This window comes from Megalops cyprinoides, chromosome 16 (genome assembly GCF_013368585.1).
Source record: "Megalops cyprinoides isolate fMegCyp1 chromosome 16, fMegCyp1.pri, whole genome shotgun sequence".
In the NCBI taxonomy this organism is placed as follows: domain Eukaryota; kingdom Metazoa; phylum Chordata; class Actinopteri; order Elopiformes; family Megalopidae; genus Megalops; species Megalops cyprinoides.
The window spans coordinates 5,771,110-5,798,885 of NC_050598.1; the positions used below are offsets into that span (position 1 = coordinate 5,771,110).

The window sequence follows — 27,776 nt, forward strand, 5'->3', positions numbered from 1 at the left end:
TGCTGTATGTTCCATATACAATACGGAATACTCAGCTCGACATACCGGTACACATACAGGTCATAATTTTTATTCAGTAGTATTTTTCTAGTCGACTCCCTATATGGCTTGTGAGTTGTACTCTGCCTCAATTGTACGTCGCTTTGGATAAAAGCGTGAAAAGCCAAATGAATGGATGTAAATGTAATGTAAATGAACGTTACGCAAGTAATATTTATCTGTCTAATAATACACCCCATTCACACTGTCCGCGTCGGGAATGTTTTCCCTGCTCTTATGCAACCAACCCTACATCACCAAAGATGCTCAGTGTAACAAGATTTAGATCTGTCTGTGTGTTTGACAATAGGAAAACTCGAACTGCTGGAGACCTAATCTCACCGGACCTCCATCAGCACTCTAACCGATTAACTTTCTATAAGCTTCCGCAGGCTTAAGATCACTAGCTCGCCGTCAATGGTAGTGATTACACGAGTAAGCGCTGGACATGGCGTGCCAAAAAGCTGTCAAACACCAAAAAAAAAAAAAAAACTCAGACTAAATGCTCTCATTAGGGAAGATGACCATAAGGGTCTACGAATGTGTAGGCTATTACATGACGTAGCTATGGAAATACTCTCAGTTAAACCAGTGTACGTGCTTGGTGTTATGACAACAAAAAGTCGCATATACTTATACATTTACAGCTGAACAGTTTAATACTGACATGATATAACTGTATTATATGCACTATTTTAGATCAAATGAAAATATGTTGGGTGTGTGTTGTCATTTACTGCTTTACAGCAGGGAGAAGGGAAACGTACAACTGTTTACAACTTCAGAACACACGGTTTAGGTATAAATGAAGCCTACACAACACAGGCACAGTTTTTATATCGACTAACCGAATATCCGATGAATAAGGCTTTTCTTTTTAAAGTCGTCCAGTACTACTTACTTCTGACGTCTTACGTCATCGCCTCGGTCCGCCTGCAGACGAGGCGGTTCTTTTTCACGTTTGACGCGTCCAAAGTGACGTCGTGTGTCGGTCGAAGCGTCCTCGGTGCAGTAAACCAGGCAGCAAGTTACTTAAACCATTGAAGAAAATCACTGGAAAAAAAAGGATCGGCGAGCCAGCTAGTGAACCAAGCTACATTAAGTTATTCAAGGAAAAAACTGGAATTTGGCTAAGGTGTTGACAAGTTAGCAACCGAGCTGGTAATATATTTTGATCTAACCGTTGCGAGTCCGCACAAATCTTTTGATTTGAAAACATTTACATAAAGCTACAACAACAACACTTGGTCATTAGCGTATACAACCAGACATGCTTCTGCGCAAAGTGAGTCAGACTTCGGCTCTATGTGGCACTGCTCTGCGTATTGCACCCGCACTGTCCGGGTAAGTTGCAAACCAACTGTAATATGTGCTGTCTGTTGGAGGTAACGAGCTTACGTTAGCTAACGTACTTTTATTGCTAATATCCAGTATGATTGCGCTGATAAATCTGCAGTTTGTGTAGGTTACCGCACTACCTAGATGCCACCTTTCTCAAAACTCACCAGAAATTGTCCATAGCTGTCTAAGTTACCTGCTTAAGTAAGCCTTAAATTAATTAAAGCCTTTTTTTAATCGGTTTCTTTATTTAGCAGTCAGCGCCAAGTTGGAGCCATTGTTGCCGCTCAGAATGGTCGTTTCTACGCCAGTCAGGCCGCAGAGGTATGTTAAATTACGACGTTAGATTTTCATGTTAGCTTGCAACTATTGTGCATCTCCGTTTGTCCGTGGTGTCCATAAAGAAAGGAAACGTAGCTGTAATGGGGAATTTTAAAAACCGCGATAGGATTTGGGTCGTTTAATGTAACTATCTATAAATAAAGGGAGCTGATTAGCTGGCTGCCTTAGTTTATTTAAGGTGACGTTAGATAAGTGAAAAGCTAGCAAGCTAGCTAACCAGCTAGCCAGTTATCTACAGGCTGTTTGAGGGGTAGCTGCGGAACGTATCCAGATACAGGAAGGGCGAGGTCACCACGGGCGATACCGGTCGTGTGATTTTTTTGAGAAAATGATGTCCTGATCATACGTGTCTTCGTGTTTTGGCAGCATACGCTGGCTGCTGTCAGCTCATCCAGCTAGCTAGCTAGCTATGTTAGCTATTTGTTTCATCTGGAGGAAGTCATCCGTCGCTACCTTGGATGTAGGGCAAAGTTGACGGCGGAGTCACGTGACAGTGGGAATGTGGGCCAGAGGTGGCAGTGTTCACCCGCGAGGACACCGAGTGACGGACGGGGGCAGAGAGAGAGAGGGAGAGGGGGAGAGAGAGAGGGAGGGAGGGAGAGAGAGAGGGAGGGAGGGGGGGGTCTGAGAGTTCCTCGTGGCGCACCAGGTGCATCGCGACACGTTGTCACAAGGACATAACTGTATCGCGATATAGCTGGTCGCTTCCATAGTGTGAAGATAAATACCCATATGACTGCAGCGAGCTTTCCAGGGTTGCTGGCCTTCAACAGTCTTAATCCGTGGCCTTTGGTGTCTGCCGTCATATTATTTAGTTGCCCACTCCTCGCTATGGAGAAGTACTCCAGGTTTTCCAGTGGTTTTTCTGATTAATAGCTTTAAACCACTGGGGCAATGGTTAAAATGGTTCAGTTAAAGCCAATTATTTGTTCAGTGAAGTAAGGAAACGACCAAAGAGAAGCAACCACTGCTTTTGGAGAACCGACTTTCATTATGAAAGACTATTCAAGCCCCTATTAAGACAGGGTGACCCTGTTTATGTGTGTTTGTTTGAAGAGGCGGTGTGGGTTGAAGGGCAGACTGACTTTGGCAGTCTGCACTGGCCAGTGTTTCACACCCCCCTGACTGGACACGTGACATCCAGAGGAACATGCCACTTTTAACCTGGGCTTTCAAGCCAGGCTTTCGGCCAAGTCCTTAACCATTTGGCGGGGGTATTGAATTTTTCTCTCTATATAGCATTTATGTCAGTACACTCCGTTTCTCCATTAGAACCCATACCCACCCACATTTCCAAATGTTAGCCCTGTGTATGTGTATCTGGACACCACAAACTGAAACACTGACCTTTGAGCCGGATGCCTTCTTTTTGTCTGTCTCATTTTGGTTTTCCTCCTTTTCTACCCTTGTGTCAACCATCTTCTGCCCCTGTCTTTGATTTCCTTTCTTCTCCTGTCTAACCTTCTTCCTTTTGCCCTCGCCATCTCCAGGCAGTGCTGGAGAAGCCAGCAGTTGGCAGCGGCACTGCCACCAAGGCCGCGGCCGAGAAGAAGCCACTGAAGCTGGTACGTTGTTGCTGCCTCATTGTTTCCATTTAGTTGCTGCACAGACAGCCTTCTCTAGGGGTACTTAAACACTGCCGTTTTGGGTAGGTGGGTCTACAAAGACTGCACTTTGTTGAATTTGGAGTGTTTCAGTGAGCTCTGTGAGGGCAGTGGGAATCTTTGGTCTGTGGGCTGGATCAAGGTCCCACAGACCTTAAAAGAGGTCTTTTAAAAAGAAAATGTTAAATTGTGAAAGTCCGGTGATTGGTCCTTTTCAAGTTTACAAAAAAATTCAAATCCTCTTTCCAAGATTAATGACTCGACTTAGCTTCTAAGTCATTTGTTTTTTTTTTTGTTCTTCACCTCCTTAATTTGTTGCTGTCATCCTTATACAACTGTATATCAAAATGATGAGAAAGTAATGTAATGGTTTGCAACACTAAACACCCCTCTCTCCCCCTGGCTCTCAGGAATCCCAGTCCTTTGCTGTGAACATGTTCAAGGGGCAGATCAGCACAGCACAGGTGTTCCCCTTTCCCTCAGGTGAGCTCCGCCTCACAAACTCACGCTGAACATTGCAACCATGTTGCCTCTGTGTCGTCTAATGGCCAGTGCCTTTCTTTGTCACAGTGCTGAATGAGGAGCAGGCGGAGTTCATCAGGGAGCTGGTTGGGCCCGTCTCCAAGTTCTTCGAGGTGAATGCCGCTGTCGTCTGTCACTGTGACTGTTAATTGGAGCCTTAAAGCTTCCTGTGTCGATGTGCCTCCTGTCTCTGTGAGGGGGGAGGTCATCACTCTTTCTGTAGAGGGGCCTGCTTGAGTGATGAGAACTAGTAATTAGAACGCATGTGTGTTAACTATGGGTTCAGTCTGATTCGACGTGAGGAAGCAAAAGCGTCCCTTCTCATGTCTCCCACGACTCCCCTTCACCTCCCACCCCATCTTGTCCCTCTGCTTCTTTGCTGCTCCCTTCTTTAACACCCTCCACACCCCCCCTTCCCCACTCTGCTGCCTTGCAGGAGGTGAACGACCCCATGAAGAACGACGCCCTGGAGAAGGTGGAGGACAGCACCATGGAGGGGCTGAAGGAGATGGGGGCCTTCGGCCTGCAGGTGCCCGCCGACCTGGGCGGCCTGGGCCTCACCAACAGTCAGGTGAGAGGAGAGAGAGAGAGAGCCACGGCAGGGTTCCTCTACCAGGCAGTTTAATGTTACCATCTATACAACCTGATAGTGCTGATGCAAATCCAGTGATCCGATGCCTTTCTTCCAGTACGCCAGGCTGGTGGAGATCGTGGGCATGCATGACCTGGGCGTGGGCATCACCCTCGGTGCCCACCAGTCTATCGGCTTCAAGGGCATCCTGCTCTTTGGCAACAAGGCCCAGAAAGAGAAGTACCTTCCCAAGCTTGCCACAGGTGGGTAGGGTTGTGTATTGTTTGAATTTTATCGATTCCGATTCTGCATATCGATTCCGATTCTTATCGATTCCCCGTTTCAACTCAAAAATGGTAAAAAAAAAAAAAAAAAGACCAAATGTTTAGATAACAAAAATATCTTTATTCTTTTAAGTGCTAACTGAACATTTACAAAGTAAATAGTATTTACTAAATACATACAATAAAAATGTATGATCCACAGAAAAAAATCTTAAATAACAGATCAGTCTAGGGCAGTTAATCAAACTAACTGTTAGTTGGTTTGGAGAGACTATTTTAGTGTTCTGGTTACAAACACATGCATCTTTATTTGTCTTATATTTTACTAGTCAAGTACATCACACACTATCCCCACTATCAACAAATAAACACCTCGTCCAGAGGTAATTTTAAAGTTCAAAACAACAAATGCAAAAAGGATTATACTTAGGGTTGGGTATCATTTGAATTTTATAGATTCCGATTCTGCTTAATCTTGCTTATCGCAACAGTGTACAGTCTTTTAGATCAACGCCGTGCTGTCATAAATGTTCAGAAATGGTCAGATTTGATGTGCAGCCTGACTTGCAGCTAATTAGCTTCCCACATGCATTGTGCTTTGTCTTGTCGTCATTTTTTGACCGTTTACTGTGGTCTATCTTTCACACTGTTGTGACGTTAGCCATGCATGCAAGTTCGTATTTATGTATGTGTGGCACGTAGACTTTTGTGTGCGTTGGTGTGGAATATTTGTGTCCATGTGATGCATTCGCAATTACCCCTCCTTGTTAGTACGTTATGGTTGTCTGTGTCTGCCGTTATTGTGTCTGCCTGCCGTCCACGCACTGTGGATTGGCGGCGGGTGCAGTTTGGGAGCTCGGGCTGGGTTCTTGAGTTGGCCGCTGGAGGCGAGACCGCTGAAGCTCCAGCCCAGCTCACGTGAAACGTTTGTTTTCTTGTTTCAGATTGAATCCAACATTAAATGTGTTGCACCAGATTGAGCTTTGAGATTCTTTCTGCATGTGTAACATATGCATATTTATGTATTTATGTAGCGTGCGTGATATGTTACATGGTTTTGTTATGTTTTCATCAGCGTTATTAAGCTTCTCATAGTTTTCACTTAGCATTTGCAGTTTTTTTATGTTAAATTGCTGTTTCCAAAATTTTTCCAATCTAGTGTTCTAATCGCACCGGTTTTAGCATATGCGCTAAACGGCTAATCACACCGGTGTGACCGTACGCGCGAAAGGGCCAAACAAATGGACACGCTGTTGCGTTGATGCGTGACGTAGTCACATAGACAAGTCCTGGCAGATAGCTACGTACGTCCTTGCAGAAATGTAGCCTTTGTTTGCAATAATAAACAGTTATCGCGTTTAGGAAGCAATAAGCAGAGCCGAAATTCAATTTTTTTTTTACGGGTGCCCGGTACTTGGCATTTTGGATTTGGTTCTGATTTGGAACCGAGTTTTGGTTCCCAACCCTACAGGTGGGTGGGTGGGTGGGGGGACCAGAAGGCCAGCCCACGCTGCTACGTGTGTTTCCCACTGCTTGTGTGCATGGCTGAATGACCTTGATGTGTCCGTTTGTTCTGCTGTCTGCCACAGACGTGTGTTAGCATGAATGGGAAAGTGGCTGATGTGAGGCACAGTGAGCTAGAGAGTGAGTATGTGTCGTTTGCTTTGTTGTTTTTAGATTTTCTGTGCACTTATTTTTGCATGCCTATGTGTGTGAATGATGTGGGGCTGCTCAGGTGTATATGGGAACTGGAAAAGCCAGATGTTGTTCCTCTGTACCCCTACAGTTGGTTAACCTCCCCTCTCTCCCTGTGATAGGAGAGACGATTGCAGCGTTCTGCCTGACGGAGCCTGCCAGCGGCTCTGACGCTGCCTCTATCAAGACCACGGCCGTGCGCTCTCCCTGCGGGCAGTACTTCACCCTCAACGGGGGCAAGATCTGGATCAGGTACACATGGGCATACACACATACACACACACACACCCACCAGACAGATGCACACACAAATGGAGGCACAGACGGACATTCACACATACACGTACATACACAACAAGCACGCAGACAGACACGCATACGCACACATGCACAGACGGATGCATGCACACTCACACATGCCCAGAGAAACACACACATAGAGACACGCACACAAAAGCACAGGCCAGCACACAGAAACGCATTCATTTTGACCTAATGTATGGGACATAATGAGAACATTATCAAAAGTCATTGAGGTGTCAAGTTTTCAGTTCCTGTCAACTCCACTAGGGGGCACAGAAGGACAAGATCATTACATAAGACAGAAACAAATCTTCCATCTACCTGAAATGTCTCTGTTCTTCTTTTCCTTCCATGCATGTACTTATCCATCTTCCTGTCTCTATTTCAGTAACGGAGGCCTGGCAGAGATCTTCACCGTGTTCGCCAAGACGCCAGTGAAGGATGAGAAGACTGGAGAGATGAAGGACAAGATCACTGCCTTCATTGTAGAGAGAAGCTTCGGCGGAGTGACACAGTGAGGAGGGGGAGGGGAGGGATGGACAGAGAGAGAAAAATGGGGGGGGGGGGGTGGGGGGTAGAAATAAGAGGAAGACTAAGAGAAGGAGGGATGAAGAGGGGAGATGTGGATAGAGAGTGTCAGTGTGTAGAGTTTTTTTTTTTTTTTTTTTTTTTTTTTTTGGTGTCTTCAAACTGTTCAGTCTGACTGATTAGCTTTTAGCTATATTAAAACTGGAAAGTAGCTGTTGTTTTTAAACAATTTAGTATGCAATATTATTTTGGCACCATTTTAACACAACACCCTCAGCTTTGAGTGGCCAAGGTCACAAGCTTTTCTAAAAGACAGATGTGTCCTTTTGGCTCCTTGCCGGATAATTATTAGTCGTTATTCCCATTCTCAGTGGCCCCCCAGAAAAGAAGATGGGCATCAAGGCGTCCAACACAGCGGAGGTGTACTTCGATAACGTGCGTGTGCCAGCTGACTGCGTTCTGGGGGAGGTGGGCGGCGGCTTCAAGGTGGCCATGAACATCCTCAACAATGGCCGCTTCGGCATGGCCGCTGCGCTGGCTGGCACCATGAAGGGAGTCATCGCCAAGGCTGTGAGTGTGTGTGTGTGTGTGTGTGTGTGTGTGTGTGTGTGTTTTTGTTTGTGCAGGCATGTACATGCATTAGTGTGTGCACAGATTCTCACTCACTGTCCAACAAAAATGTTTAGACAGTTAAGTAAAATTCAGCATGTCTGTGGGCAGTGAATTGGGATTTAATCTGGCCAGGTTTCCCCCTCATTTTAAAGAGGCAGGCTGCAAAGCTGCTGTTTCAAGGGGATTTCTGTATTTCTGTGCTTCTATCCCTGGCAGGCTAAAAGGCCTGTCTCTCTCATTTCCTCTGTCTCTTGAGTTGTTTGGATAATGCGCACAAAGAAACACCTACAATGGTTTATTCAATTCCTTCATAGCCAGAACCAAAAGTTATGTGAGTGTGTAATCAGGTTTTTTTGTTTTTTGCACATATACATGAAGAAGTGTCATGATAGTACAAGTATGGCATAGAGAAACAGCATACTCTGTAAACAACTCTATTCTATAAAAAATAAGGCCACACCAGGTGATCTGAAAGTAAAACAATGGAAGTGTAGTTGTTCATCACAGTTCTAGAGTCCAGACTTAAATGGAAGCTTCTGGAATATTGCAGAAGCGTCTGACATTTGAATTAGCTTTTGGGTGATACTAAAAGGAACCCACACACAATCCACAAGTAGCATTCATCCCTGTGGTTAGTCAAGTCAGAGAGGTGTCTGAAAATTTCAGCAGAAGGGGACTCCACAGGTAAGGTTGTGGTAGGAGAAAACTCACACGAAGCTGAAGCTGCAAGTTCCGCTGCGCTGCCTTTTATTGCGAAGTTCACGGTTACTCACGGTTACACGGTTACTGCCAGGAAGAGTGTGCGAGACGTGTTTACCACAGCTTGCAGTCAGAGAGGTGCCTCAGCAGTTAAACTTAAGTGCCCGGGGTTTAGCCATTAGTGAGCTTTCAGCACAACTGGTGTCGCCGTGATGCACGTCAGATTTCACGAGCGCAAAGCCTGTCATCAGGCCAAAATGCCAAAACGAGCAGCCGGGACGATGTTTTGCAGTCACACAGAACGGAAGCAGAGCTTTTTACCTGCTGTGTACTTTGCTTGCCAGCAGTTTGTTTGATGCCAAGAAGGTGAGAGGTTGCGTGGTGGAAAATATGCCCTCTGTGAAATGCGAAGGTGGTTCTGTCCCCGGTTTGGAGTTGTTTCGTCTTCCAGCATTGGTGTCTTTGCTAGAAATGGATAGCGTGCGCACCAGGGTGTGCAAACTGAAAACCTTATACACCCTAATGTGCAGCTCACGCCTCATCCAAAATGCCAGCCAGGGTTGGGAGGGTTACTTTAAAAATGTGTTCCAATACAATTACTAATTACTTGTTAAAAAATGTAGTCAGTAACCTAATCCAAGTATCACAATATTAAAGTAACGTAACTTGATTACTTTCCGTTACTTTTGGATTGCCTCAATACCAAATATGACTATAATGTTAATTTGGTAGCTAGCTAACAGTACTAAAGTTGTCAGAACAGGTTGCTTGCAGTGTCTGTGGTAAAATTAACTATTTGGTCAGAAGAGACCAGATGAGGCTGTATTACAGCCACGCGTCGTTTAACGTCCACGATACGTTCTGTGAAATAGGACGTGCGAACGCCATACTGTATACTATACTTTTATGGAGTAGGCACGAGATTGGATGCTGCTGCCTACGAGCCGAAGCATACACATATGGCAAACTCTTTAATTGTAAGTATGCAAAGTTCACATTAAAACAGCAATAGAAAGTACAGTACATAAGACATTAACATAGCGTTAATTGTGACTATCAAGGCATATGTATTATTTAGCATACTATGTTCTGTGTAGCTAACGTTAACGGTTGGTTTTACCTGTAAATGTTTCTTCAAATTAGATGTTGAGTCCTTGGATGATGACAGCATTTTCACAGCTGTAAGGCATAACTTGCACTGTACTGTGATGCTGTTCCCCTCTAATGCTTTGAAGACGAAGTAGTGGTGAAATTTGCACCCAGTGAGAGCATTTTTTCATGAGAAAAAATGATAATGATAATGAATTGGCAACTGTAAGATTCGCTGGTTTCACTCGAGACCAGAGTGGTGTCGTGAGACTTGTTAAATGTTGTAATGTGTGCGCATGTGCATGGTAGTATATCGTTCTTTATTTTAAAATGTATTTTAAAATTGTAATCCTGTTAATATATCCCCATTTTTACTAAAAGTATCGGTAATCTGATTGTCTTTTTTTCTGTAACTGTAATGGAATACAGTTACCTTTTTTTGTATCCTAATTACGTAACGCCATTCCATATATTCCGTTACTCCCCGAGCCTGATGCCAGCATGAGTACGATCCAAACCTCGTATCCAAACCTACAAAGAAACTGTAAAGTCAAAACGAAACCAATGTCCTGAACAGGCGCCCTCCCCCATCTTGAGCCAGTTGAGCATTTCTGCTTCCAGTAAGCCCTAAACAAGGGCTGTGTCCCAAATTGCGGTGTAGCATGCTGTATGGTACGCTGCATGACTAGTACAATACAGATACTGTAGTGTCCAGGAAGTTTTTATTCCAACATAAAAGGGACAGGGCTTACGGCAGTGTTCAACATGGAAAAAAATCCTGGACAACTTAAACAGTGGTGTGTAGTCGGTATGCAAGCATGCTTGGTTGTGAACAATGGATAGTATTTATCGAATATCACATTTGTTTTCAATTGATTTACACTATAATTTGATGTTCTGATGTATCAGTTAATGTGCTAGTTGTATTTATCATGACAGCCAAATACTGTAGCTGGCTAGCTAGCCCCTACTGTAGCAAAGGTCAAAGTTGGTTAATTTAGAATTCTGAAGTGTGCTCACAATTTGTGCGTACTGCATACCTGCATACTGGTGTGGTAGTACTGAGTACATTTTAACAACACGCGCATTATGCTAGCATGTGATTTGGGACAATTTGAGACACAGGCAAGGAATTTAGAGGATATGGAAAAGATTCTTTCTGAGACCTATAAAAGGCTATTCAAGATGCCTAGTGTCTCTCAAAGTCTCATCAAAGAGCGTACAGAAAGTGCTCATTATGTGGGCGTGAATATATCTTTTTCAATGCTTTTTTTCCCCCTTCATGCAGCCTTGTTTTGGAATTGCCACCAGCACACTAGACTCATCTCACCGCAAAACTTTTGCACTTGTGCAGGAGCATTCAAGCGAATGCCATCCTGTGACACACTTGCACCCAGCCAACTGTTGTTTTCCCAAGGTGGCACAAGGTTATACTGGCTGACCCACCCCGATCCCCAACATGACAAAGCCAGGTTGCTCCACTGCTGGGGCTCCCGGTCGTCAGCGGGCTGATGCATGGGCTGGGACTGCACCTGAGCCGTTCATGTTTGCGTGTTTGGAGAAAAATGTGAAATTATTGGCGCAAAAAAAGCTGTCGCTCTGTGCAGCCTGTGTAGGTGCTGCGAAAATGTCACACACTGTCCTCGAGTCGGCTCTCTCGAGTCGAGTCCGTCTCCCTGGGTACGCCTCCATTCCCCCGTGCCACTGTTTGTCTGTCTGGCTCTGGGTCAGAGGGAAACTCCAGCATGCACTGCAGCGGTGCAATTTCCTGCGTGGGCACGGGCGCCTGCGCGCACACGCCCCTCGGCAACGACAGAGCACAGCCTGTTTTCCGGGCGCCGCCGCCACAGTGCAACCGTCTGCATCGCCACCTGTCGTTGCGTCTGTCACACGCGCCCGTCTCGGCCTCGCTGCTTCTGCAGAAATTCAGATGAGTTCACGCTTCTGCTTGTGCTAGCAGCGTTTGCATAAAATGCGGGAACTACCCTCAGTGCTGCCTGTTGTTGCTTTTTTTTTTTTTTTTTTTTGTTGTTTAGTCTGTTGACCACTGAAAGCAAGCCAAGCCTGTCTGGAGAGTTTTGCCTGCCCAGATCAAAGAGAGGAAAGCTTGCTATTGTTCTGAGATTTTATTTGGCAAAGTGATGTCCTGGGCAAGATGCCGGGACGGTCATAGCGCAAAATATGTTGCAATATATTTGTATAAACGCCCTCAGCAAGCTGCTCTGCATGTTCCTCAGTCATCCCATTGGAGCAAGCTGTGAGAATGTCACTCCTAAGACTGTATGCCACTGTCCTAAGGATGCAGTGTCTCTCTGACTCTGTCTCAGTCATGTTTTTTTTTTTCTTCAGTATTTTTAACCTATTCCGCCTGATGGCTCTGCTCATGTGACATCATCTTGTCTGTCCCTCAGCCCTGCTACAGTGTCTCTCTCTCTCTCTCTGCTGTCCCCCACTCCTCAGGTGGACCACGCCGCCAACAGGACTCAGTTCGGGAGCAAGATCCACAACTATGGGGCCATCCAGGAGAAGGTGGCCCGAATGGCCATGATGCATTACGTGACCGAGGTCAGTTCGACCACCGGCTGTTGTCCTGCCAGTAAACAATGCTCTTCCTCCAACCCACAGCTCCTGCTACCATCCCGTTTCCTTGAAAATGAATTCATTCATGCCTCAATATGACCATATCCTGTCTCTGTGTGTGTGTGTGTGTGTGTGTGTGTGTGTGTGTGTGTGTGTGTGTGTGTCTGTGTCTGTGTCTGTGTCTGTGTTTGTTTGTGTGTGTGTGTTTAGCAAGGATTGCCATTCTTTCAGTTTTACAACATTTAGCTCAGCACGTGTTAGTCAACTTTCCACTGTGCCAGTTGGTCTTGAAAGGAGGCATCTCCCTTAACACCACATGGAGAATTGAGGTTGTCTGTTGGCAACCAGCCATTAATTGCTGAGCCAGTCAGAGAGCAGAAGAGTGTGACTGTTCAAGCTTCTCTAAGTAAATGGTGTAGCAGAACAGGTAGAGGCATTTTTAACAGGCCATATTCGATACAGCCTCAAACACAGATTCTCATATTGTTAGGCCCATATCTTACATCAGAATTTTATTATATGTTTTTGTTATATTAATTAGACCATATTTAACCATCTTGCTGTGCCTAGGATGTGGTATTTTACAATCTGAAAGCCATTAATTTTCAAATGCATTCGCTAACTTCACATAACTCATTTACCACGAGAATGCAGATTTTTCTTTTTTTTTTACAACAACGCTGGCACTATTGAGGAAAGTACCTGTTCTGTATGGATCAAACTTTTTTTCTTTTTCTGACCACTGGGCATGAGGCAGGTCACACGTACGGAACACTCAACAGATCAGCTGTTGGAAACCGTGGCACACAAACGGTAAAATGCCAAACTGGACTGGCACAAGGCGTATAATGGTGCCCGTTAGCATAAAGCGTGGGCATGAGTGGGAGCGTCCGCCTCATCTTCCAACATCCGAGACCGAGCTGCAAGTGTGCCCCCGAGTATAGAGTCATCAGTGTTCAGTCGTTTTCCTGTGAGCCTCCCTCACTGCCTGCCTGCAGCCTCCCAAGTGGAGATAAAAACACTGACAGAGCAGTTTCACACTTCCGTTTTTAATCAGCAAAAAAGCGGCACCCAGTCAGAACAGGGATGTGAGTGAATTGTTTTTGGCGCTAACTTGCTTCCCCCCCATCTTTTCTGCTGGCAGTCTATGGCCTACATGGTCAGTGGCAACATGGACAGCGGGGCCTCTGAGTTCCAGATTGAGGCGGCCATCAGCAAGATTTTTGCCTCTGTGAGTATTGTGCCCTGCCCAACAATGCATGCTGTCTTCACATGCTGTGTTACATTAACTCTCTGACTCTCTCACACTCTTACTCCATAATTAGGGATGCATGATATTGGATTTTTGCCGATATTCGATATGCCAATATTTTAAAACTCATTTTGGCCGATTGCTTATGCCGATAGTGATATAGTGTAGATATAGCATATTTATAGATGCCGCATAATTTAAAAATGGTGTCAGTCCCCTCCGGAAGCAGATAGAAGCTTAGCAGCACACAACTAGCATCCTCACAGGGTGAGAAACTTAGCTAGGGGTCGGTCAAAACCATTAGGACCTCAGTTCGAGTCCCAAAGCACAAGCTCGGCGATCGCGGGCTGTCTGTTTTATTTCCCATCAGATTCCCTGCTTACAAAGTCATGTTATTTAAAAATGGTCTCACACCCCTCCAGAAGCAGGGAAAGCTTAGCAACAAACAGCTAGCATCCTCCCAGGGTGAGAAACTTACCTATATATTTTACCCTTCCTCGCATCACTGGTGCTTTATGAGCATTGCAAATAGCAATTTTGTTATCTGTTTCAGATACTTCGAAATATTTCCATGCAGCTGACATGTTGAACCTTGTTGCTGGCGCTCATAATAAACATTTAGCGTCATCGCGCACGCATAGTGAACGCGTCACCTTATCGGCCAGGCACATCCGCATAAATTTTCCTGTCTGCCGATGCTGATAATTAACTTAAGTTTTAATCGGCTAATACTGATGTTGTGCTGATATCATCGTGCATCTCTATCCGTAATATATGACATGCTTTTAGCTCCTCTGCATGTTGAACTGCATTAAATACTTCGTGACACACAAATATAACACATGCTCTTAGTTCCTCAAAACACTGTACTACATCAAACACACTATTATATTGCATGCCGTAAACTCCGGTGTTCTGTTATGTGTGGTGGTTGTTCTGGCACAATATGGCTGCTGTGATGCTCTTGAGTAGGTCTGTCCTTTAGGGCGCATGATCTGAGCAAAATGTTGAGCCCGGGCTGTGTCATTGACCGGCCAGTGGAGGACAGTCTGATTCCCCGGGTCCCCCATTGCATTGCTAAGTAGCACCCTCTAGTGACTGGGCCAGTGCTGGCGAGCTTCTCAGATGAGGTCAGCTGAAGAAGTGCCACCGGGCTCCACTGTGATGCATTGTGGGGCCTGTAGTGCAGAAAATAGCCGCTGGCTGTGTGTGACTGTATTGGAGGATAGTATTTGTTGTGCTTCATTGCCCCTGCATGAGCGAAGAGGATGTTGGTGGTGCATACTCAGTGGTGACATTTGGCAATTGCATGGTCTGGGTGTCAAAAGGGGAAATATCATGAAAAAATGGCTGCCAAGGTAGTGGTTACTATACTGTAAAATGCCTTTATTCCATAGCAGGGTGCTGTATAGATCTGATCAGTTTTTTCCCCTTCTGTGGAACCACCAGTTGTACTCTACACTTGTCTCACCACAACAAACTCTCCAAGATAACCTCCGATGTGCTTGCATTTACATACATTACATTTATTCATTTGACAGACGCTTGTATCCAAAGCGACTGACAAGTGTTGCATGTCACACGGTGCACTACAGGGGCTGCTCCGCTTCTGTCATCTGATCAACTTGCAGGCGGCTACCGAATCACAGGGTGCCTGAGAGAGGTGACATGAGCACAGCCTGGTCCACCCCTCTCCCCGGCTGAAAACCATTTGATGGCTGATGACCCGGCCAGGATCGGCCTTGGGCCGTAGAGCTCAGCTTGCCCTCAAGACAAGCAGCTTAATCACTGAGCTACTCCAGAGCCACATATTCTGCAGTAAACATCAATGTTACTGTATGGTATGCCTGCACACACACTAAGTCAGCACCATTCTAAGATATTGGCGATAGCCTCACAAAGCGGATGGTTTCAAAGGAAGTCAGAATACAAGTGTGCTCTTATCTTAGGTTGAAACAGCGTAATATGTTATCAAAAAACTGCTGTTAAGGGCTTGGGTCCAAAAAATTCATACTTTGAAATGATAAAATAACTGTTGCTTTGGCAGCTGAAGGGTGGGAACAGTAGGAAGATGGTATCTCTGTGTGACTTTTGCTGCTGAAGCAAGCCGGCACCCAGGATGTGGTATTTCATAATTTGAAAGGCGGAATTTCAAGAAGATTAATCTGAAAAACAAACTCAAATAAGTCTGAAAAGCTGAGTTAAAAGATATGCAAGATATGTAAATCTGGTATTTGTAATTAACCTTGTGAAATGGAATTTAATCATATTCAGTCAACGCATTCAGCAGTTGAAGTCGTGAAATACAGATTAAATTATTTTTGGCACAGATCACTCTATGATGCCTGTGTCAAAAAGAATTTCATCTGAATCACAGATATCAACATTCACAACATTTTCAAACAGAATTTGATCAGTTTTTGATTCAGTTGATTCATTTAACGCGTAATCCAAGGTTTGAAATAGAAATTCACTTCTTTATGGCACCGATATCCTTCCATACATTCTCTGTTAACATTAGGGTGTGAAAATCCTTACGGATGAAATATTTAGGCTTGAGTTAGCTGTTCTGTTGCTCTATATAAATGCTGTGCTGCTTTGGCCCCAGCCATAGTGTGGAGGCCTCATTGATGAGACACATAGGCGGTCGTTTCAGCAGCTAGGGGGAGTGTCTGAGTGAGGCGGGCCATTGGATTCGTCTGGGAGCTCCCCGTGGCCCAACATGAACAGGGTGTCACACCCAGAAAATAGCGTGACTGGCAGTTTGGGGTTCCAGGAAACGCCGTCCCTCTTTAGAAGAGAACAGTTACAAAGGGAGGGTGTCTCGCACGCCCTAAAGCCATTGCTGGTGCCTGCAGGAAACCACCCCCACCCCACAAGTAACATACCCTGGTCTGCCTCATGGTGCACCCTGCTCTTGCAATTATTATTGCAGTTATCAACGCTGAGCAGGTGAAATCCAGAGATTTGAAAAAATACCAGCGTTGCCGTGCTGACCGAGCTTTTCTTTTTTGTAATATGAAACAGAAATTTACCGTGGAATGCCCCCGCTGTCAGAAACAGACCGGTGGTTTGCAGAAGTTATTTTGTACGGTGATTTTTTTCGGCATGTTAGTGAATTATACACGGTAATATTCAACTAATTATATTTTTGCTTTAGCTTGATTGTACATATGGTTTTCGCTGAAGAATAATTTAATAACAGCCTGCACCTCACCGGTGTAAGTCAGTATGTTATCAAGATTTCAGAAATAAGGGATCTCAGAAATTAAGAGAATAAGAATGATGGACAGGAGACTGAAATAACAGTAGTTGTCTTCCTCTGTGTAGGAAGTAAACTGGCCTTCCTCCATGGCTTTTTTAATTTGCAGTGTGTCACTAAAGGCCCTTGTAGATGAAGATAATACAAATTACATCCTTGTGCCCGACATTTGCTGTAATAATGGTAATCACACAGCCAACTGCTAACTGGTCATCTGGCCAAAGCAGTTATTGCCAATGAGTTCACAGAAGTAGTTTCTAATGTCAAAAAAATAGCAGCAAATGTTCATTTGGTTCTGATTTCATTTGTCTCAAATGCTGTGAAATTATTTTATGAAAATGTCTTAATGTCAAAAACGTTTCTCAGCTGTTTTTACTTGAACCAAAATTAACGTGTGGTAGCTAAATCAGAGTTAATTCTGGACTAGCGTCACCAAACCACTGCCACGACAGGTGCTGTCCTTGACAGAATCTCTGTTCTTAGACATAGTCACACTGTTATTGTATGTCTGCAACATGGTGCCTTTTAATCAGTAGAGTGGTAAATTGTGTAAGTACATTTGTTGAACTGTGATGTAATGAACTGCATTTTGTAACACCAGTTCAGTGTTTGGCGCTCAGTAATCCTGGCTCAGGCTTAATCTATATGTCGACTCTGTTGGCAGGAAGCCGCTTGGGCAGTGACTGACGAGTGCATTCAGATCATGGGAGGAATGGGCTTCATGAAGGTGAGTGTTTTGGGATAGGCGATCGTCTGATATTCCTGATCCACGTACTGATTCAGTGGCTCACGCTCTTTAACTGAGAGATGAGTTCATTGATTTCTGAACTGACTGACTGACTTCACTGATTCCTGACTGGAGTGATGATACCGCCGAGTTATGAATTAGTGGAGAGTTAACTGAGAGGTCTGCTGAGAAAGTAATGTTTGATCTCACCTAGGGGTGCAACGAATAATTGATGTAGTCGACTAAAATCGATGGCCAAATTATTTGCCAACGAATTTAATTGTTGATTAGTTGGTGACATCATCACGTATGTTTTTTTGTGCTGACTCAGACAGACATGTAGCCTAAGCTACGTTGCTTTACTGGAGTGAACAATAGAAATGGCAACACAATCACAACCAAAGACCTCAAAAGTGTGGCAGCATTTCACTCTTAACCATTTCGCTCGTAACTTATTTTTCATGCAATGTAGCATGGGTGTTGCATTACATGGTTTATGTTTTCATTAGCGTTATTAAGCTTCTCATCGTTTTCAACTAGCTTTTGCTGTATTTTTTAATGTTAAATCGCTGTTACCTCAAAGCTAAGATTAGCTAGAATTTTTCCAATCTACTTTTCTAATCGCACTCATTTTAGCAAATGGCTAATCACATCGGTGTGACCGTACGAGCAAAAGGGTTAACTTTGCCAAGAAGGCTGTGAACTGCAACATTGGCAAACCTGACCTTGCCTGGCATGGGAGCACATCAGTTATGCTCGAGCATCTGAAGAGGTGGCACGTTGGCTCTCTGGATGATGACTTGTCTCGTTAAGTTAGTCAGCTAGCTAGCATAGCTAATGTTAATGTTAAAAGCCATGTTACTTCACATTATGAGTTGTAACGTTTTCTATTTTGAAATACATTTTCTCTTGATCAATAAATTATTAATGACGTTGAACATACAGTGTAGCAAATAATGACCTATTATTCACAGCTATCCTGTTCACATTCCAAATGTGCCCTAACTTTACAATGTTAAACTGGAGCCTGTCTGCTATTTAGAAATTCTCTGCTTAAACATTGCTTCCTTGGCATGGCAACGTTTATGGCTGGAGATAGTGTTGCTGCCAAGTGCACAAGTTTAGAGAACACCGGAGAATTTGATACTTTCTAAATCGCAAAAGATTTCTACATCTTGTGTCTATGCATGTGTGCCCAATGTGGGTTACATTCGAATTAATTTGAACGAGTTATGGGTTTGTTGGATCTCGTAATGCTACCATGGATGGCTTTCTTCAAAGGAAGCAGACTTGTACTCCGCAGCAAGCAGCTGCCCTCACTGAATTAGTCCTAGTAACCATTCATTAAAAGACATATTTTTAAATGAAGTTCTCATCTTTATTGTCTTTGTTTTAGACATATGATAACTAACAATAATCTCAAAATAATTTTTAAAATCCGATAGATAAATAAGAGCCATTGAGTAATTGTGTGATTCATAATCCGAATAGTCGATTATTCATTTCAATAGTCGAAAGATTATTTGACTATCAAAATAGTCGTTAGTTGTAACCCTAATCTCACCTGAGAATGCTGAAGAGCATCTATCGCATGTTTCCTTGCAGTTAATTCTCTCTAAATGGAGTGGTAATTTTTCAGTGCCTATTTCTCACTGGTGAAAGGTGAGTAGTGATTCATCATCATCTGTACACGCGTCTGAAAAAAATCAAAACAAAAACAAAAATGGAAACAAACAGGAACAGCCCTGTCGCCAGCTGCTCTGCCTGCCCTGTGCTGATTGGCTCCAACCAGTTGCACAAGCTCCGCCCCCCTCCCCGCCAAGCTCAGACCTTTGACAAGAAGCTTTGTCTTTTTTTAAACAACAGGAAAGCCAACCATCAGCAAAGGAGGCAGACAGGCGGAAACCCTGCCCGTACCGCATCGGCAAGATGTTTTTGAGGGGGCGATGGAAACGTTGCGGGGGCGTGCTGAAAGAAAAAAAAAAAAAAACACAAGTGAGGACACGAAGTGACATCTGGGGCGCCCCATGACCCATCAAAACACAGAGGTCTTTGCGTTCTCGAGCACAACGCCCGTGCAGATAAACCCCGCAGTATCTAGGCTAGCGTGTGAGGTCGGCATGTTTCTGTCCGGCTCGTGGAATCGTCTGATAAGAGGCCGAGCAGGAACAAATGTATAAAAATACACATGTAGCAATGCAGTGAAATGCTGAAGAGTTGAAGCACTCCGTATATAGTGAGGTGTGGTTTGCGTGACTCATCAGGCCTGATCTCATGTTGAGGAAGACGGGAGAGAAGACCTTTCAACCCTGTTCTACTTTACACCAAAGGCCTTCATGTACCTGTCGTGTGTAGTGCAGCATGTAGAAAATTCAGATTATTAAAATTTAAAATCTGACTCATGGAAAAGATGGATAACATTGACAGAGGTGGAAATTTAAAAAATTTCAGTACATTTATAAAATATTAAGGGAAGTAAAGCATGTAGACGTAATACCGGGTGGCGAAATGTCCTGTCAGAAGCATTGTGCCGGCTTTGTCAGAAATCCCCTTTGCAGGATGCTGGTGTCTAGAGATTTCTCCCAAATAAAGCACTGGGCTATTTCTGTTGATTCGTCTGAATACTCGTTTGAGTCATCAGTGCTTTATGCGCACCGAAGATGTGCATTCCCCTGTTATCTGAGAACACTCTGAATGCTAGGCTACAAGCGAATGTGGTCGGCTCATGCGCTTGGTTTGCATCCCAGTCACCATCATTTGCTAAAGGTGTTTTAGTGTGACTGTGGGTGCCTTGTGCGTTTCCCGTTCTCTGTGAAAACGCTTGAAGTTATTTAAGGGAGATTCTTAATGTGTTGTGTGTTTTCAGTGGGAGTTGGGACACGTACGTGTGCAGTGTATCGGTGCTTGGTGTAGCCGTTGGCAAGCGTGTGTTGTTTCATGTTGTGATGATTGTAATGTGGGCCGTGCCCAGGATGCAGGAGTCGAGAGGGTGATGAGGGACCTGCGAATCTTCCGGATCTTCGAGGGAACCAATGACATCCTGCGACTGTTCGTGGCCCTCAATGGCTTCCAGGTAGTAAAAGTGGGGTGGGTGGGAGGGATCAGTGTCTTATCTATCTTACTGGTGTAAATATGTTTGTGAGTGCACGTGTTTCCCAGGTGACCACAGTGCATGTGGGCTGACCAGCACATGAAAATTTGGGGCAGAATAGAGGATGTCGAATTACACTTCCTGTTTTGTCAGAGCTCGGTAGCTTGCAGTCAGTCTCAGCCGCAGTGTCTGTATCTAAATGTCTACCTCTTTGGCTGATGCATGTTGTGGAGGACAGTGTTAGAGTGTACTTCCTGTGTGGTCAATGTATGTGCTGAATATCAGGTAGTAATAATAATAAGGGTACTTTCTGTGTGACCAGAACGCTGGAAACCAGCTGAAGAGTCTCCAGAAAGCACTGAAGAACCCACTGGGCAATGCTGGCCTGCTGGCCGGAGAGATCACCAAGAGGGCTAAGAGGTCAGCTACACCATGTACACACACATACACATAAACACAGACAAATATACACTAGAATACACTTGTTCATAAATATACACTTGTGCACATATCTTACTCTCATACAGTAATTGAAAGTCCCATCTTGCTATTGTTCTACAAACACAAATTTATCAGAGCAGCAGCAGCAACACTCAGGAGTTGACATTTATTTGGCTACAGTAACAGCAGAACACAACTGTTGAGCTTTTTAAAGAAAATATACACCCTCTTTCTCCCCGCCATCTTTGTTTCTTTCTTTCTGCCTTTCTTTATCTCCCCTCTCACTCTCTTTCTATATCTGCAGGAAGGCCGGTTTGGGGACAGGGCTGTCATTGCAGGGAACTGTTCACCCAGAGCTGGCTCAGTCGGGGGAGCTGGTGAGCATGCTCATAACCACTGACAGACATTTCAGAAACATCTTAGAAAATATTTGAGAGGCATCTGTTGCAAAATGTGGGAACTACAGATTATGGGATAGTGTGGTTAGTGCTGTGGGTTATATGTTTGGTAGTGTCACTGCTAATCAAAATCATCTGTGCAATGTGTGTGTGTGCTATCGCCATCAGTTTGTATTTAATGGTTCCTTTCCCTGTTTCTTGCCTTTTAGACAGTAAAAGCCATCGAGCAGTTTGGAGCCGTAATCGAGGAGCTGCTGCTCAAACACGGCAAGAAAATCATTGGTAGGAGCGTTACACTAATGTCCTTCTGTTTCTGATTCACATTCCACTTCAGCACAATCTGACATACGGCTCTGCAACAGACAGTAAGTTAGTGGGGTCCATGATATCAATATGTTAATCAGTTAATCGTTATTTGGAACTGAACCACTTGGCTGCAGGAATCATAGGGAAAAAACTAGAAATCATTCGAGATTCCAAAACATCAAATTAGACTCCTAGGAAATAGTGAGAAATAATGAATTGCAAAATGATGTGTGATAATTGGAATAATTCCATATGAATGAAAGATAGAGGCATGTTTATGAAAAAGATGCCCCAGAGGCCTAGAACTGAACCTTGAGGAACTCCACAGTTTACCCCTGGTTCAGAAAGATTTTTAGAAATGGTTCATTTTATATTGAACTTTTAAATATGAGGCTAAAATTTTGTAAATTAGTGATGATGTTCTGTTGGTAGTCTCAGAAATGTCACCACAAGTGAACAAGGTACAAGAGAGGGATTGCCAATCTGTGCAGAGAAAGTGAATAATCTGAATTTGTCATGAATCAATTGACTCGCTTATTGTCTGAGGCTACCAGCTTTCTCGTTGTGCAAATTTTACATGGTTCAAGTAATTTACCAGTCTGCTATAGTCTGCGGAGAGCCTTGAAGTAAAATATGAATAGATACCCACAGAAAGATAATACACCTGGCAAAGTACCACTGCCAACTCAAATATAAGTATCCCTTTCAAAGAGGGAGATTTTACAGTGATCCATCAGCTTTGGGGATTAATTACTACAGTAACTGTTGACTGGCAATTGTTTTTAAATTGTTTTTATAGTATAATTATATTTCACAATAATTAACATTTTACTCTTACAAAAAACACCCCATAGTAGTGTGTTTCTCCATCCACATACAGTAACTGAATGGCTTGATAGATTTATTCCACTATAGTCTCCATTGTGAGCTTTAACATGGTAATGCTTACTACATGTAACTTACAGATGCATACTAGCTAACTAGTATAAGAATTGCAACTTCTGAGACATCTCATAATTCACACAGGTTCCAACCAAGTGTGATTTACTGGATAGAGTAAATGATGATTATAATGACTATACAGCAGATGCGGCAAGGATGAGGAGATGGCTAGAAATGATAGATTTTGTGGTTTTATACCTTAAACAATCAACACCACAGCAGCTTTAAAACCGAATTGCAAGCTTTGCAATTGAAGATATGCAAACCACCTTAACCTTGAAAGCCTCTGCTCTGAGAAACTTGGAAAGACATTAGTATTGTGCATTGGTTCAGTAGCTTTTCTGTTCACCAGACAGGAAAATGTTGACCAAGTATCTTGATCAAGGTTGTGATACAGTAGAAACTCCCCCTAAAAATGTCCTTTGATCAAGTTGCATTTTTGTCTCTGCTACTGCTGACGGCAAACCACAAGAGTTTTTTTTTTTTTTTTTGGAATGGCCACACTTTGGCTTGACTCAGCGTTCCAGTGCGAACTAGCAGCAGAAGGTTGCATCATGTAACTGCTTCTGAAATCAAGCAAAGCTATTCTATGTGTGGGATAAACGCAAACGTTGGAGTGTCTGAGCTGTGTCATTCGTCGGCAACGACCGGGAGTCCATAGCGGTACCCTTGTTCCTCAGGGGTAGGGTAGATTTCAACAGCTGAGGTTCCTACATTGCATGGTTCTCAGCACTACGATACTCACCAGGCTCCTGACAGGGGCTCCTCAGTTCGGCACTTGCTCTTGTGGTGCGTTGTGGGACTTGTGTGAAAAGTAGTTATCGTATGTGAATATAGTGTGAGTGCAGAGAATGTAACAGTGAGATGAACGCAATGTAGAATTAGCTGATATTACCAAGAGGGCTGTAATGGGGAAAACTGTATAAAAAATACACAAACACAAAATATCTTCTGCTGGTGCTGCCAGTGGCTGATGCTGGCAGCATTTAATGGGAACACCACCCTCCCTCGCTGTGATCCAAATCACAGGTAACATACAATGACGTGTAAGATGGAACTGTGACTAAAGAACAGCTTGTACATTCTCCCACGGAGGATGCCCCTCACACACACCTGGTCTGGAATCCAGTCCACCCATCAACAAATTCCCCTCTGCTATGGCAAGGCAAGCCCCATTTGCAGAGGTGCGTTCAACGTTTCGCCCGGCATTTAGAACAAGTGCATGTCGATCGGCCTTTGCCTCAGAAAGTGTGGAGGAGGTGATGAGAAGCAGCTCCCGCCCACTGGAGTTCCTTCCATGATGCTGTGTCCTGTGTGGTACTGAACGCGGCACAGGGTTCACCCCGCTGAGAAATCACCCCAGCAGCAGTTTCATCCTGACTCCTCCACATACCGTGCAGCAGCGGTTTGACTCACTGCCGGTGCCGAGCTGGCGATGTAACCCCAGCAACCCAGGAGCCGCCGGTTTTTATTAAAATTTTATTTTGTGAACTTCCTCGTGAAACAGCCCTCAGATGTCCTTCCTGCGTCCTCAAAAATTGACACGTTTCATCCTCAGAAATGATGATGTGAATCAGTTGTATATTGAATATGTGTTTTCTGAATGTATGTGTTACAAATGGTTGCACCCAAGATTTGTGTGTTTGGTTGTGGTTTGGCCTAAATTCACTGCCTTGTTTTATCTGATAATCCAGGGCAGTGTTACCCACCAAGGCATAAAACCATTTTCTGATTCAGAAAGAATATTGCTGAAATTTGCTGTGCATAATAACATAACTTGTCACATTTTATTCTGGGTCATATTATTATGTATTAAATGATTTTTAAAGAAACGCATTACAAATGGAGTATGGCTTGTGTCTGGTGACACCCCCAGCACTGCAAACAAACCACAATGCTCTGGTGCTGTTATGCACCGATGGGGGTGTCGTGTGCGAGCTGTGCGAGTCGTGTGCGAGCTGAAGTCATTGTGTGTTTGCGGTTAGGTAGTTGTTTTGTGTCTGATGGTGAGCTTGTGTGTTGCAGATGAGCAGTTTGTGCTGAAGAGAGTGGCTGACAGTGCCATCGACCTGTATGCCATGGTGGTCGTGCTCTCCAGGTAAACGATGCAGACGTTCCTTAGCCCACATGTCCATTCAGTTCAGCTCCGGGTTTGGTGCCAATCGGGGCCACGTGCTGAGCTACAGAGCAGTCGCCTGATCTCTTTCTGGAAGCGATTGCTTTTATCTGACCCGGCATCTGTCTGTCTGTCTGTCCCCCAGAGCGTCATGCTCTCTGAGTCAGGGGCTCCCCTCTGCACAACATGAGAAGATGCTGTGTGAGACCTGGTGCACTGAGGTCAGTGTCTGTCCACCCTACTGTCTGTCTGTCCGTCCATCGGTCTCTGTGTGTCTCACTCTTTTGTCTACGGTAGAATCGATCACTGAAGAATCAGGTTAATATGCAGGGCAAGATTCTCTCCTCCCTCCTGTCTTCCTCTCTCCAACCCTCCTCTTCCTCATTTCTTCCTGATATCCTCCTGCCGCCTCCTCTCCCCAGCCTGTTCTCATAGAGACCTCCTCTCTGACAAATCCTGTCCCTCTCTCCCTCCGTTTCCTTCCTCGATGTCCTTCCCTCCCTCTGCATGCGTGTGATTTGGGAGTTACCTCCAGTGGAACATGTTTAAACCCGCACAGGTGTGCAAACCAATTCTGAGAACAAGACGAAGAGACAATGAATGATCATCGAAACTTCAAAGGAGATGCAGCGATTGTGCAAGATAAAGTAGTGTGAGAGTGTGCTTTCACTGCTTCGGCATTTTCCATTTTCCACTAAGCGGCCTCCATCCCTCTCTGCTCTCCGGCAGGCTTACGACAGGATCACGCACGATGTCAAGGCTCTGAGGTCCAGCAGCTCCAAGCAGATCTTCAAGAACCTGAGGGCCATTTCCACGGCGGTGGTGGAGAACGGGGGTGTGGTGTCTCCGCACCCTCTGGGATTCTAAACCCACTCCACTCAAACCCCACTGCCTAACCCCCCCACCCCCCACCCCTGGCCAGGACGCTGTGTGTTCCCACCAATATCAGAGGGTACAGTGCTCAGTGTCCAGTCAAAGGGATAAATTAATCTTGGAACACCAGTGCTTTAATATCCACGAATAAAGATCTTTCTGTCCTGATAATACATAAAGATCTGAAACTATTAATAGCACCACAGTAACTGAAGCTGTAACTTCAGGAAACCGGATTCAATTTTGCCTCTTTTGTTATTTTACCTCCTGCTTTTACAAGAAGTGAAATGGCACTGTGTCTGCACTGCACTGCAGCTTTCACCTTTGCTGCTCCACAACAGTGTCAAAGTGAAAATTCCCCCTGAACTGGACATGAGCCACAGCCCTGTGACTAAATGATCAGGGGAATAAGAAAAAACTAGGTAGCCAAGGCACACACATTAGATGCTGATTGGCTCATGTGTGTCACATGGAGCGTCCAGGCCAACGAGATAACAGTTTGTTTAATGTAGTATTTTCTGCTGCAACAGGGAGAATGAGTACTCAGACTCGGCAGATTTCACTCATATCAATGACATCACTGACTCGTTTTCGAATATTTATTACTGACCTGGCATGAAGTTGCGGTAGTATGTTTCCTTTATCCTCGGTTCACCTAGCTTTTGAATTTGTGGTGACGTGTCCTTACTTTTGTGTGTATGGTTGGTCTATCCTGTGTAGCGTTCAGTTTAACATGCACACATGCATATACATATACATATTCAAACTATTGTTGAGGAGTACAGCTTTGCCTTGGAAAAAAATCCACGTAATGACCTCTAATGATTTTATTTTGACGGAGGCTGCTGCATGTAGATGAAAGATATCGCACTCCTGATTCAGTAGAAATAACCCACTTTCGTGAATGAATCACATGGTACTCATTTTGTTATAAGCTAATATAAAACAGAACATTCGATGGATAAGTGATTTTTTTGCTGTGAGCATAAAAATGTACATGCAGTAAAACACATTATTCACTACCAGTTGCCATAATTATCGTTTGAGGATAGCAGGAACAGTTGTCTTAAAATGGTGTGTAGAGTTTTAATTGCCTTAAAGTATATCCTATAAAGCATAAGCACTCTCACACACACAGAAATGGATAAATGTGATGGCAAAACAGTTTCTTCCAGTGGCTACAGAAGGCAAGAATGCTCCAGCATGATGTTGATGTAGAATGTAATCTGGTGTTTTTTTTTTTTTTTTTTAATATAGCTGTAATCCATCTCTCTCCGTCCTCAGTTACTTAGTGAGGTGCGCCTACTGCACAAGACCTGGAAGTTACCCCCTCTTGTCTCCATGGTTCAGTCATTGTGGAAGTGATATGCTGATGCTTCACTTCTGCGCTTTAGAGCTGTACTAATGTATCATTTGTAATCATCTAGGGCAAAATGCAGCAGGTGTGCCCACACACACTCTCACACCTGGACCCATAACTGATTCAAATGCACTCACACTCCACGACATGCACCTGCATTCGTACACACACACACACACACCCCACCTTTGGCCAGTGCCTGGAATTCAAATTGCAGTCATAGGACTTGCCGCTGTAATGTATAAGGGCTTTTTAAAACGCAAGTGACAGACTGTTGAATAGAATGTCAAAGCTACAGATAAGACACACACTCTGCCTCTGGTAGAACAGTGTACAATGAGACTATGTTGAACGGTGTAGTGTGAGCAAAATAAAGCTGCAACTCTCAACCAGTGTGGCTCTGTGTACCTTTGTGTGTGTGTGTGCGCACATGTGCAGTGTGCATGGGAGAGAGATCCTTTGTTTTTTAGACCATTCTGCCAGAGCATTTATTTAACCGTGAGAAATCTCCATTCTATCCAGCTGTGGGAAGTACAGAGATGACACAAGAAATCCATCACTCTATGTATTCCAGGGGGTCCTCTGAGTCCCAGTGCGTCCAGTCAGTAGATGTTCCCAGCACAACTCCCACACCAAAGCACATCTGCTTCACTTAGCATGTGGTAGCCATAATAGCATTGTGTGTCCATAGTAGAACTGTGTGAAACAAATTTAAGAGTTGGCCTGGGGGTGTATGGGTGGATTTCCATATTTGCAGGGTGGAAAAAACCAGACCAAGCTGGACGATCACAGAGCACGGATT

At 44.3% G+C, this 27,776-nt stretch overlaps 1 protein-coding gene across 2 annotated transcripts; it reads left to right on the forward strand.

Annotated features, from left to right (window-relative positions):
• The first annotated feature begins 1,010 nt into the window (after positions 1 to 1,010).
• Positions 1,011 to 27,358, forward strand: acadvl (acyl-CoA dehydrogenase very long chain). 2 transcript variants are annotated; one of them, XM_036549145.1, is made up of 20 exons: positions 1,011 to 1,383; positions 1,632 to 1,701; positions 3,210 to 3,284; positions 3,734 to 3,806; positions 3,894 to 3,958; positions 4,282 to 4,416; positions 4,535 to 4,679; positions 6,518 to 6,647; positions 7,087 to 7,212; positions 7,598 to 7,796; positions 12,087 to 12,191; positions 13,351 to 13,437; positions 17,385 to 17,447; positions 20,419 to 20,520; positions 20,861 to 20,958; positions 21,284 to 21,356; positions 21,587 to 21,659; positions 24,651 to 24,723; positions 24,887 to 24,962; positions 25,471 to 27,358. In XM_036549145.1, the coding sequence occupies exons 1-20, from the start codon at positions 1,310 to 1,312 to the stop codon at positions 25,606 to 25,608; spliced, it is 1,980 nt and encodes a 659-aa protein (XP_036405038.1). In that variant the 5' UTR covers positions 1,011 to 1,309; the 3' UTR covers positions 25,609 to 27,358. The 2 variants fall into 2 exon arrangements, with proteins under 2 accessions (XP_036405038.1, XP_036405039.1); XM_036549146.1 differs by having other exon boundaries at positions 1,635 to 1,701.
• The last annotated feature ends 418 nt before the right edge of the window (positions 27,359 to 27,776 follow it).